General features: G+C 29.0%; 1 protein-coding gene and 1 long non-coding RNA gene across 2 annotated transcripts; both read right to left on the bottom strand.

The window, feature by feature from the left end:
• Positions 1 to 1,418: 1,418 nt before the first annotated feature.
• LOC141533120 (FAM172 family protein homolog CG10038-like) lies at positions 1,419 to 12,457 on the bottom strand. The gene is made up of 7 exons (XM_074251823.1): positions 12,272 to 12,457; positions 12,046 to 12,124; positions 11,761 to 11,876; positions 10,338 to 10,667; positions 10,147 to 10,266; positions 9,514 to 9,615; positions 1,419 to 1,783 (listed from the first exon to the last, which is right to left on the bottom strand). The coding sequence occupies exons 1-7, from the start codon at positions 12,440 to 12,442 to the stop codon at positions 1,601 to 1,603; spliced, it is 1,101 nt and encodes a 366-aa protein (XP_074107924.1). The 5' UTR covers positions 12,443 to 12,457; the 3' UTR covers positions 1,419 to 1,600.
• LOC141533130 (uncharacterized) lies at positions 2,549 to 3,107 on the bottom strand. The gene is made up of 2 exons (XR_012480187.1): positions 3,037 to 3,107; positions 2,549 to 2,674 (listed from the first exon to the last, which is right to left on the bottom strand). It is a non-coding gene; the product is annotated as an uncharacterized LOC141533130 (long non-coding RNA).
• Positions 12,458 to 13,622: the final 1,165 nt, after the last annotated feature.

Raw genomic sequence — 13,622 nt, 5'->3', positions numbered from 1 at the left:
GTATGTTGTCATGTGATCGTATATAAAGCTACGCGCCATTTATGGAACACTTCGATCTTTATCATTATCACACCACTGGCTGTATATTATATCTATTATACATATGTGTGTGACAAAAACAACTATTTATTTATTATCTTTGCGAGCGGCACTATTTTTTACCCCAATATCTCAGTTAACGGGAAGAAAACTTGGAGATTGACCGATGGGTTTTTTATTATGCGATAAGAAAGATCATGTGAATGTAGAAAAAAATTTATCTTTATTATTTATTTTGCTTGGAAAAAAATAATATGTAATTTTTTTTAATTGTCTTATTTAATTTACGTAGTTGATTTTCCTATGCACTGTCGTATAGCAGAAAAAGGAACAGAGATAACTTTTGAAAGTTTTTTATTAATTATTACTTATTACCATCACATGCTCTGAATGGTTCTTTTGAACTTTTAAAAAATTTAGTGAGCTTATCTTACTATGATTTACTAATATTTAAAATTTTATCAAATTCTGAACGGTAAATCTCTAACCGAAGGTGCTACTTCAATTAAAGCTAGGTAAATTAAAATCTGATTTGAAATTATCTATATTATTAAAAGAATAAGAAAAATTTTGTGTCCAAGATAGTCATATGATAAAATCGGTTTTTTTTTTTAGTGAAATTTAGTGTCATTGCAAAGATCCTAATTTGAATTTATGCCTTTTCAAGGTTTCATATCATTCTCACCAGTAGTCAATTTATTATGATAAGTATTTAGGCTGCATTCGAAAATGCTCTATCTCTAGACACATAATTAAGAAATGACCCTATATCTTGAGAAATATTGATATTTTTAAAGATATAAGCTCATCCCGATGTTACACTCATCAAGACCTTTCATTTGAGTACCCACATCAATTTTTCACATATTTTATATATTTATATATATTATATATATCCATATATGAAAAATATATCAAAAATGCATGTGGGTATTCAAATGAAAGCTCTTGATGAGTGTAACATCAGGATGAGTTTATATTTTGAAAAATGTTAATATTTAAGAAAGTACAGTGCAATTTGACTTAAGTCATTATGTAATAAAGCAAAATTTAAATTTTGAATAGTTCACAAGTCATGGCAGTCACATAGTAACTGCTAGGTTGCTAGTTAAAAATCATTTAAAACAATTTAAAATGATTTAAGTTGACTAATATATTAATATACACTTCGCGTGGATTGAATAATTTTAAATTAGATTTCTTATCAGAAATATTTATATACATTAACGTTTAAGACTTAAGTATAAAATATTGAACAAACACGAGTTTAAATAAAATCGAATCACTATCATTATATAATAATTGTTTTTATGTATATTATTAATACTTATATGTAATTGTGAAAAACGAAGATAAAAAATCGATTAAATAAAACACAATTATCAGAGTGTATTATAATTATTAATTATTCTAAGTTTATATATAATACGATATTTAAAAATTACGATCCGTAAAAATAGTTACAACTAGATTAAATAATATAAAGAGTAAAAGTAAAAAAAAATAATTAATAATGTTTAAGTATTAAACTTCGAATTTAGAACAATTAATTTGAGGTGAATTAATCCTTGCCCTTAACGCGATTGTTATAGTGCTCCTCAAGGAATTTAAATAGTGACTCGATGCACGACCAAGATGTCATTTCGTGAACTGGATGCCCAGCTGACACACACGGCACGTCGTCGCTCGGACAATCAACTGGAGTATCTAATGGTTGTTCTGAAGAGACCCAATTTTTGGAAACCTAAAAATACAAAAGTATTAACTATAAATCTGCTGAATTAAAATAATAAAATTTATAAATAATAACGTAATTTAAATAGCGGTTGAATTATAAATGAAACGCGTGCCATGAAAATTGAGGAGATGAAATGAACCCAGCATATTAAATTTCTAGTATTAAATCTGTGAGGTAAAATGACTAAAACCACTGTCTTCGGGGCTTCTCAAGTAAAACCGTAACCAATTTCTAGACTGCACCTGTGACCACAATATCACCGCAAGAGATGCTGCTTCCGTATGTCTATACCCTGACATTTCCGATATGTCGTGCAACAACTTCATATTTATATATATATATATATATATATATATATATATATATATATATATATATATATATATATATATATATATATATATATATATATATATATATATAAATCCGTATTCTGTTTATTCTTTCCTGCATATTGGAGGGATACTTGTATAGTTACAACGATTCTTATGTTTGCGAAACCTTATACGTCCGTCTACACATGCGATTTTAGCTTTAACTAACTGCAAAATTATTATAAGAATACTTTTTTTATTCAAAAATAAATAATAGTTTTAAAAACACTTTTAAAAAAAAAAAAAAAAAAAAATTCGAAAATTTTTTTTTCGGTGGTTTTCTTAAGGGGGATAGCCACTGTGACGCTGGAAAAAATAGGCAATTTTCGGGAATTTTTTTTACTAGGATAATAAAGGAATTTGGGGATCGGGTATTTTTTGTTTTATAAAGTATATGTTGAGGATAATTCTCCTAAATTTTTATTCAAAAATATTTTGTTATCACAAAGTTATAAACATTTTTGTAGAGCACCAAAAAAATTTCCCCCTCCATTGCCGGTACTGTAACTCAAAAACGGATTATCTGAAACAAAAAAACCAAACGGCATTTTAATCTATAGGAATGTCGCTATCGTCGCACGTAGGGGATTTTGAAAATTTTGATTTGAGAAAAAATGGCGCCATATTGAAAATTTTTTCGTCTTTTTCCTCATTTTTTGGACTCAAACAGCCTTAAAAATCTTAAAAATCAAAATCCCCTACGTGCGACGATAGCCACTAAGTAGACGAATACGGGGAAACAAAAAAATTGAGAATCGGTTCATATTTACGAAAGTTACAGTACCGGAAAGTTTGAAAAAGTCGTTTTGAGAAAAACGCGAGTAAAGTTTTAAGAAGATTCTCGCAACTTTAAAATCTAGTCTTTCACAAAATATTCATACTCACATCAAACTATCAAGTCCTGGGCCATATGAGGGTTCTTCCTCCTTATCTTTAGTATTGACCTTGACTTTTTTATTTTTTTACTGGCCGTTTCCATGCGGCTTTCAGCAGCTTTAACCCGAGTAGCGTCGCGCTCAGCGCAGTATGAGTAGAGTGTTGGTCCTACTTTAACATCGAGATTCTCTAATATCTTCAGAGTTGCTAGAGCCCCATCATTGAATGTAATTGTTGAAATATATAAAGCTATTTCAACAATAAGGGAATAAGAAGAATTTGTTTTTGGGGCGAGCTGCCACACTAATGCATTGAAGCTTTCATTATTATTTTGTGTAAACCCACCGACACATCGTTCCAATAACTCTGGATTCGATAGATCTTCATAAATCGGTATTAAAGCTTCCGCAATATCTGCAGGAAGTGGTGGTTTTTCAACTAATGAGTCCAAAGTATTTGTTGCCACAGCTTTTTGAAATTGACACCACGAATTTGCACCTTCAGGACAAAGAAAATGCTGCGGATCTTCGGGTGATGAAAACTTGTGATAAAATGTTTGCCAAATAGCATTATACATCTCATCAACATCATTAGAATGACGTCTGATTGCTAAACCATAATACTTTGTAAATTCATTAATTGCTTTGTCCGTTAATCGACCTTTCCCACCTAAACTTTTCTGTGTATTTTCTTCTTTTCCTGTTTTTGTCTTCTTGTTAGTTCGTTGCTTCTTCAAAGCCCTTAGTCGACTGCCCATTCGTTTTTGCACGTGATTAATACATTCCTTTTTTTTTTATCTTCACCATGTCCCCATACGGTTTAGCATCACAAATATTTTTATACGTTTTAGTGTCACCATCACCTTATAGTTTACATACTTAACGTTATGTAATAACTCTGATCGCATAAACATCTCTTTTATTCCATCTACCTCCATTTGTCCAGAAGAATTTTCATGGTTTATTGGACAGTCTAGAGCATGGTCTTGCATAAATTGATCGTATTCAGCTGTTCCTTTTTTGAGCTCATTAGCGCACACATCTTACAATAACTGGATTTCATACTTACATCTACGATTTTGCCAGTGAAGTAACCAATTAGAGAAGATATACCAAATGAAGATTTAAACCCTCTTTTCTTCCAACTACCGTCACCGGAGACAGAAATTCCAGGAATGTCATTGGATTTTAAATGCTTGCAGGTTTCTTGGATTTCTTCTTTAGCAGCTTTTTTCAACACTAAATCACAACAGTTTCTAGCTGCATTTCTGATTTGTGTGACCAGACGATCGTAAAAGCTATGGAACATTGGTCGTGGTAAATCCATGAAAGCACAAAATCTTTCAGCTCCAGATAACCCAATACCAATTATCCGCATTGCAAAGATGAAACGGCGATTAATTTCATACGCATTCTTGATGAGTGGACATGAATTTATCAAAACTGGATCACATTTTTGCAATTCACAACTAGTTTAAAACCTAATCCTCGAATACTTGTCTCAGTAAAGTTTACATCACCACCACACTTTTTACACGATACACAGCCACTTAGTAAATTAAATATCGAAAAAAATTTATAATTTTGTAGCTAATACTCGAATCAATTGTACAATCAGATTTTTGTGATAATTTCCTCTTGGAAGCACTATCACGTCGTTGAGAGCCAGTATTTTTTCAGTTTCATATCTGTTGAGCGGTCGATTAAATTTTTCCTGTCGTTTGGCAGTTTTCTTTCGTTTTTAATAACTTTACTTTGTTTACGATCCATTATTTAACAAATTTTTTTGTTAAATAAACAAAAAAAAGATCAGAAGATTTAAAAAAATAAGTAAGTAAACAATAACGAGTACACTAAGAAACTCAATAAATTAAAGAACGAGTGTGTATTCATACAAAACAACTAAACAATGAGGTACAGTATCTCAACAATAAGAAAAAATATACGTTAAAAGTCAAATAATTGTAACGGTTGACAATCGTGAGGGAAAACAATCGCCAACCCGTACGAATCAAAGACGGAGCGAGCAGGCGACGTTTTCGTCGAAGCGCCGCGCGTAAAACGGTCAATCGACGCGCTCTTATAAAAATGACTATAACTCGAAAACTATTCGGAATTTTTCTATAAAATTTGAAATACATAATTTTGAATATATAAACTTCAGTTTAATGAAAAAAAAAAAAAATTTTTTTTTCCGAAATTTTACAGTGGCTATCCCCCTTAAGATTACTCAAAAACAATTTTGAAAAAAAAAATTTCAAACTCAGATCCAAAAACTCGATACTTAGAGCTACAATTTGCTTTTTTTTTTTTGCTGTACGACCATTTTTGTATAAGTTACAGCCTGTTGAAAATCCCCCAAAAATTTGGATTTTTTTCTTGCTCCCTTAATTTTTGTGAGAAGTGTAGTAATTTTTTTTTTTTTATTTTACACGCTTTAAACACTTTAAACGGCCAGATTTTGGTCAAACTTTGTAGATTTATCGAGGACTGGTGACAATACACTAATTTGATAAAATTATTCCATTTTTCAATTTGCAAAATAAGATTTTTGTTAATTTATATAATTTTCATCTATCGTCGAAAAGGCAGAAATTTTAAAAAATAGAAAAACAATTTAAATTAAGAATAGTGTTAAAACTTTCAATAAATGTAATTAATAATAGTGTAAGTAAAAAAAAATGTATTTTATTTTAAAAAAAGCGTGAGGTGCATGGGTCAATAGATATAAATATTCTATCGACAGATATGAGTAGAGGTATTATCATTTTTAGAATATCTTAAAAAGCACCCCACGCTTTTTTTAAAATAAAATACATTTTTTTTATTTACACTATTATTAATTTATATTTATTGAAATTTTTAACACTATTCTTAATTTAAATTTATTAAAACTTAATTTCTATTTTTTTAGTTCGGTTTTCTATAAAAAGCGTGTTTTTTAGTTTTTTTAAACTATTGTTTTTTTACAATTATATTTCATGTATAGTTATAAAAGTTGCAAAAATTGTCTCGCTCAAGAAACATGTCAATATGCAGACTTTGATATGTATGATTGATTGTCTTTAGTTAATAAAATTACTAAAATTTTGCATACTCACGCCTATAATATTAAAAATAATAGTGATAATAACAGCAATAGCAATGATTTCACCATGAGTGCGATGTCAAGTAGTTGAAGTTTAAAGTGTTTGTATATTTGCAAAGAACCGGGAACACCGGAAGTTAATCATAACTCATAACTGTTATGCTATGTACAAATAGTCGATAATGTAGTCATATTATTGCACTGACAAATAATTAATTTGAGTGGTGAAGTAAATAGAACTAAAACTCCATCGGCTGATTGGTCGTTTAGCTGGTATTCTCTTTGGAAAGAGAATACCGGAGTAAATTCATCACAAGTTCCATACTCTTTCGACAAATATACATCGGTATATATTTCCCTAGGGTCGATAATTATTATATTGAAGATTTATTAGATGTCCTCTGTCCACAAGGGTTCTAGTGAAGACTATTATTTTCTTTTATAAAAAATATATTTTTCAAAAAAAATAAATAAGTACATTTGACTTTATTTATTTCGTTTTAATTAATTAATTTAAAAAGGAAAAAGACATTTTAAAAAGTTTATTTTGTTCCTGCATTAATTGAGAAATTTCTACTAAATTATTTACACATTTAATATACTTGATATTAAATTTTTATGAGTCTTGTATTAATTATATATAAAAGTAGCTGTTACCCGCCCACTCCGCTGGGCACTTTATAGAATTGTAATTTTAGATCTAGAATTGAAATTCAACGTTAAGTGTGCGTTTAACTGTTCAATATACCCACAAAAACCCTACGAAGTTTCAATTTAATCCAGCCAACCATTTTTTTTTCCCGCTTGATTAAATTTTTTAAAAAATTAAAGGAACAAAAATTTCGCTCTGAAAAAGTGATAAAAAATGATTTTTATCAAAAATGAAAAAAAAAATTAAATATTAGGCTACATAGATTGAATTTACAAATTTTCAGGAAGTTTTAAAAATTTTACCACTTCGCGTGGATCTCCTTAAAAAAATGTGTAGTTCAGGAAAAATGAAGCTCAGTAAAAATAATAAAAAAAAATACTAGAGAAAAAATATTTAGTACGGATAAAAGAATAAGTATTATATGTACGAAGTTGAAAAAAATGAGACGAATATATAGATGTAAGGCTTCTTTATATTTAGGTAGATTGTAACAACATAACATACTACTGGTACAGCATGATATCACGAGGACAGCAGCCACTTCACTTCTCTCGAATCTCTCTCTTACGTTCGCTAAAAGTCGAGAGTTATGAAGCACTGAGCATTGTCAGAGCACGACATTCATCTCCGAGCAATTCCTTCTTGTATTACCGCTACTGGGTGAGCGAAGTCGCGATTTCAACGGGGGTGCTTACCAACCCTCTCTCTGACTCTGCTCCATTATTTTTAGATGCAAACCCTGCTTTCATTTTTAGCTCAAGTAATTTTGTTTTAATTCAATAATTTCTTGCCAATTAAAATTTTAAATAATTATTTATCTTTTTCAGTTAGAACAAACAATTTTAGTATTTATAAATATATTCATGTCAAAATGATTTCCCAAGAGAAGGCACCCTAGAGATCACGGTAATATATAAATAGATGCATGTTTTTACTAGATAAAAAAATAAACAAAATAGAATAAAACAAAAAAGCTTAAATAAACAAAAATAATTACTCCCTAACATTAATACATGTCCTTTGTCTTTTTTTCACCACAGGTTCTCTTTGTCCCCTTTTACATCATCAATTTAATGTAGTCTAGTGTACTCTCGTACTCGATGAAACCGCGAGCGACATTACACCGCGTATTGACACTGTACCAGCACACCGGCTGGACAAGCACCACTCTGTAATGTAGAAGGCTAATGGAAGAAGTCACGCAGTTCCATTATCACCGAAACAATGTGCCATGAAAGCAACCAGCCACCGAGTAACCAACCAGCCAACCACTATCGTAACATGTACCGTTCAAATGAACTCAGGCAAACGTCAAGCATTTTTTTTCTATATACATTATGAATATATATATATATATATATATATATATATATATATATATATATATATATTGTTCTTTCAGTGTAATGGATGTTGACTATTGATCCATTGGCATTATGCATTATCTCATAATATGATATTTTTTTAAAATAACTATATCATGTAAATATTTATCTCAGTAAAATTAGTTCAAGGATTTGTGTCATTTTTTTACTATTGGAATTGTTATAAGTCATAATCATTATTTTTATGAAGCTTACACTGAAAAAAAAATTAACTTGTATCAAGGGAAAATTCTTGAACCTAAGAAAATAATTTTGAAGAGTTTCATTGTCTTCAATCAAGATGAAAAGTTATTGAATTTAGTAAAATTTCTTAGTTTTAAGAATGCAGACTATTCCAGGATAGTCATATGATAAAATCGGTTTTTTTAGTGAAATTTGGAGTCATTGCAATGATCTTGACTTGAATTTGTGCTCTTTTAAGGTTTCATTTCATTCTCACCGATAGTCAATTTATTATTATAAGTATTTAGGCTGCATTCAAAAATGCTCTATCTCTAGATATATAATTAAGAAATGACCCTGTATCTTGAAAAATATTGATATTTTTAAAAATATAAGCTCATCCCGATGTTACACTCATCAAGACCTTTCATTTGAGTACCCACATCAATTTTTCATATATTTATATATATATTATATATATGTATATATGAAAAATATATAAAAATGCATGTGGGTATTCAAACGAAAGCTCTTGATCAGTGTAACATTGGGATGAGCTTATATCTTTAAAAACGTCAATATTTAAAAAAGTACAGTACAATTTAACAAAAGTCATTATTTAATAAAGCAAAATTTTATTTATTTATCGCAAGGTTGCTAGTTAACATTATTGTTTATCCCTAGGCATTAGGCCAATCTCTTTCTTCCTACCCTATGTACAGACAACCATTTGTCTCTATAGGGATTATATGTAGTTATATGTACAACTATATATGTATTTTCGGGAAATAAATAAAAAAAATAAACTCAAAGATGTGAATAATTTTTTAAACCCTTGAAGTAGATATTTGATTGCCCGAAAACTCAAGATGAACAATGTGCTCCATGATACAGACACTTGTGTGATGAAGCTAAACACTCTATTGGTACCAGAATAGGATAACTCTTCTCGTATGAGGAGGCTAATAAAGACCGAAGTCATGCAGTGCTATTGTAAACACGACAATAGACACAGATGGACTAGACGGTTCTCAATGAACTTTTGCATTTTTCCAAGTACTCTACGTACACTTTACCCGGCCAATTATCGTAATGGTCAGTATTTGCGCTTTTAATTCTCAGTAAGTAATTAAATAAAAAAAAAAAAACCCCACGCAATTCACTTGGTCAGTTTAAATATTAATTTTAAAAAACAATTACCTTAACCACATGATCGCATCCCTTTCTAGGTAATATGTGGACGGAATCTGTAAAACCTACGGCGAATACTCGTTTCTTGAATTCGTCTGGGTGTCGATGAGCCTGTATGATAATAAATTGTGGAAATTTAATTTTTTAAATAGATTGATTAAAATATAGACAAAAAAAATCTGTAAAGCTAGCGTTTGTCGACATTTTTAAGGGGGTATTTAGAAATTTTCGTTTAGAAATTCGAAAAAATCGATTTTTTTGTATATTTTTATAGTATAACCTTATAAGAATATTTCCTTAAAAGAATTTTTCGGAATTTGAATTATTTTCGGGGTTACAACTAATTAAGTTAAGCGACTCCGGCTGCGCGCGACTTGTCCTCAAACTTTAAGCGCGTTTTTCTCGGAATGAATTTTTTAAAAACGATATGAAATTTTACATAGAGTTTCTTTGTACATTATAGTATCGCACTACGGAGCGTTTTTGAATGAAAAAATTTTTTTTATATTTTTAAAAAATTCCGAACGGCAAAAAAACAGGAAAAAAACAAAGCACATTGATGACAAAGATACTGATGATTAATCCTAAATGAGTCAATACCAGCTTCACAGACATAAGAAAAATTGAATTAATAATACGTACAAATTCCACTGTACATACTCCCCCGTAACTGTGAGCTACAATAGCAATATCTGTAGCTGCTGACGGTTGTATGTATTGAGACCAAACTGTTTCCATGTGGTCGTGTGGGTCTTCGGATCCCTAATAAAAAAATAAAATTAAAAAAAAAATCTTATGATGTAGAAAAAAAAAATAAATAGTAAAAAACATACTTCTATGCTTTTATTTTCTTCATTAATTATCCTGCGGTTGTCGTTGGTATTGAGGACAATAATTCCATAGCCCAATTCCTTAGCTTTTTTTATGTACGGTAACTGCGTACCACTTTTGAGATTATCATTGATAATTAATCGCCGAGCCCATTGACCAGCTCTGACGACACCACTACCGTGGATGAGAATCATCAATTTTTTATTTGTAAATGCATTGTCACTAGCGAATATAAATGACCGAAATTCTAATGGTACATCACTGTCTTTTGGAACTGGCAATCGCTTCAATCCCTCTTTTTCTAATAGCTCATAGACGTATTGATTTATTACCTATAAAAAAATTTTTATTGTTAGGTAACATTTTTAAGTAACAATAAAATATGAATTGCACGGAAAAAAGTAAACTGTAAAATTCACTCAGATTCCGGTTAATTTTTATAATTTCAAACAGTAAAGTAGACATCGGGGTGGCAAAAATATAAATATTATAGAACTTAATGTAGAAAGTGTAAAAGCCATAATTTATAATTTAGTATCAAAAATAAGTGATTAGTAGCTGTTACAGTAGAAACAAGTAAAAAAAACAGTAAACATAAGTGAAGCAATCTCGTAGAGCACTAGAAAAAATTTCCCCCTCTATGGTCGGTTCGATAACTCAAAAACAGATCATCTGAAAATAAAAACCCAAAATGCTTTTTAATCAGTAAGGATATAGTTATCGTCGCACGTACGAAATTTTTTCAATTTCCATTTTAAAAAAAGTGGCGACTGATTGAAAATTTTCTTACTATTCTTACTGTTTTTTTTTTTGTTTTAACCCGGCTAAAAAAATCTTTAAAATAAAAATTTTTTAAATTCCGTAAATGCGACGATAACTACATTCTTACTAATTAAAAATCAATGTGGATTTTTATTTTTAGATGATCCATTTTCGAGTTTTTCTAGTGCTCTACGAGATTGTTAATAACTTTGTAATAATTAAATATTTTTTAATCAAAATTTAAGGTAATAATCTTTAATGTGCCTTTAATAAAATAAAAAAAATCGCATCCCCAAATTCTCTTATTTTCCCTGTCAAAAAAATTCCCGAAAATCACCTCTTTTTTTCGAGCGTCACAGTGGTGTTCCCCTTTAAATAGACATTTGTCATTTTTGTGGATTTCTATAACTAAATCATAATAAAAAATTTTTAATTTAAAAATAAAAAAAAATTACGAGTGTAAATTTATAAAAATATTTTTTTACTATATTAGATTTATTTAAAAATTCAAAAAAATGACAGATGTCTACTGATTTCAGAATTATTGATTGAAGCCAAAGTTTTAGTTTGTCAAAAATTTGAAAAATAAATTGCAAAAATTTAATACTTAGTTTTTCTATTAGAAGAAATTTTTCAAATAATTTATATTGAAAAAAAAGTTACCTCTCCTAAAGCTTCATATCGCTTTTGATTATATTGTGCGTCTTCGCTGACATTAAATTCAAACCCATCGTTAGTTAACGAACCAGTTTTGGGATCTAACTTTCGCAATCTTCCTTCTAAAAAAATAATAAACATTTTTTTTTTAAATATTAATCAACTATAAAGTTTACTTGAAGTACTAATTAAATTTGCGAACAATGCTGTCAATATTATTTATAATAATACAAATAATACATTTAATTTAGCGCTTTAAAAACTTGAATAAAAAATAACAAAATGTAGTACCTTCATCAAAGTCGTATCCAAAATCCTTTAAATTGCTGGGAAATGTCATTGCTGCGCTAGTCATTGTGCTCTGTTTATCCTGTCGCAAAATAAAACCAAATTAGTAAAATAAACATAAACAAAAAGTGAAAACTTCAATCTTACTCTGAACAAAACATAACCTGCAGTTGTAGAAATATTTCGATCCAATAGATTGATAATAAATTATAATTTTTTATCAGCTTACCGTGGATGACATGTAGCAAGTTGATGGTGATTTTAATGATGAATTGAATACACACACGAGTGATTTATTATTCTGAGTGTAGATATTGTAAAATTCACGATTGAACTGTGTATTTATGTAGCAAATCGTTGACAAGATTCGTACGACTCGTCTGCTAGCAGCTGATGCCATTTAACGCGCGTAAAAAAATGATGGCGGCACTTCCGCTTAAGAGGTAACTCGGAGTGTCAGTAGGTACTGAAGGGATTTTTTTTAATTTTTTGACTGTTGATAAAAGCAGTGTTACCTTGTGAAGTAATGTTAAAATTTTTTTTTAAATTAGGAAAACGGTTGACCCTGAAGTTGGCAGACATTAAAAATTATTTAAAAATTTTATAATAGTTCAATTATTAAAAAAAAATTAATTAAAAAGTTTCACATGTGAAATTTACAAGTAAAAATGTTTAGAAGCATTTTTTTATTGTAATTGATTTGTTATTAAAATTTTTTAAATTGACAGCTGACCGCTAACTTACACATTATCGCTAACTCCATATCTGGGCGCTTAAAATTACATGAAAATTAATTTAGCAGATATTGTATAATTTTTAGAACTTTTTTTAATAAATAAATTATGGCAAAAAAATTGACATATAGAAACTTTTAAAAATCAAAAATGTAATTTTTTTTAAATAATTTTTTAGAATTAATTTAATTGTTAAATAAAATTAAAAATTGGTCAAGTGATAGCTAACTTAAATGTTAACAAAATTGAGGTTATGACGTTTTTGAGCTCTTCGAGCTAAAAATGCAATTGTGTGTTACTTTGAGCTCTCTGAGCTGAAAGAGATAATACTAAAGTTAGCGGTCAGCTGTCAATTTTAAAAATTTTTTTAACAAATTAATTACAGTAGTGACATAGTGGCAACATCGCGGGATCTGATGAAAACGCGATTTTTGCAAAACGGGGTAAAAACAATAAATTTCCGATTTTCTTACCGGGAAATTCAAAATTAATAGAAAATAATTTATTTCATTATTGATAAAGAATTTTTTTTTCTCTGAATAAAAATAAGTATTGAGACAAAGGAAAAAGTATTGGATTGACTATAAAACCAATTTTTTTTTCTTTGTCTTAATACTTTTTTTTAATAACGGTTAATTTAAATTTCATGATTCAGAGAATTTAATGAAAATTTTATGAAAGAAAAATTTATTTGAAAAGTTCTATTTTTAAAAGCTCAAAAAAATTACAAATACAATTTTTAAAAATAATTCTTTAAACCTATAGTTTATTTAAAAAAAAAATTGTCAAGTGTCTACTAATTTTAGTGTCATTGAATTTCCATTAATTACAAATCATTTTTTTTTT

Source organism: Cotesia typhae, unplaced genomic scaffold, assembly GCF_013202065.1.
Source record: "Cotesia typhae breed Kobodo isofemale line unplaced genomic scaffold, CoteBio_Ctyphae contig_122, whole genome shotgun sequence".
Taxonomy (NCBI): domain Eukaryota; kingdom Metazoa; phylum Arthropoda; class Insecta; order Hymenoptera; family Braconidae; genus Cotesia; species Cotesia typhae.
The sequence above is the reverse complement of the archived record's forward strand: the minus strand, read 5'-3'. Positions and strand labels throughout refer to the sequence as shown.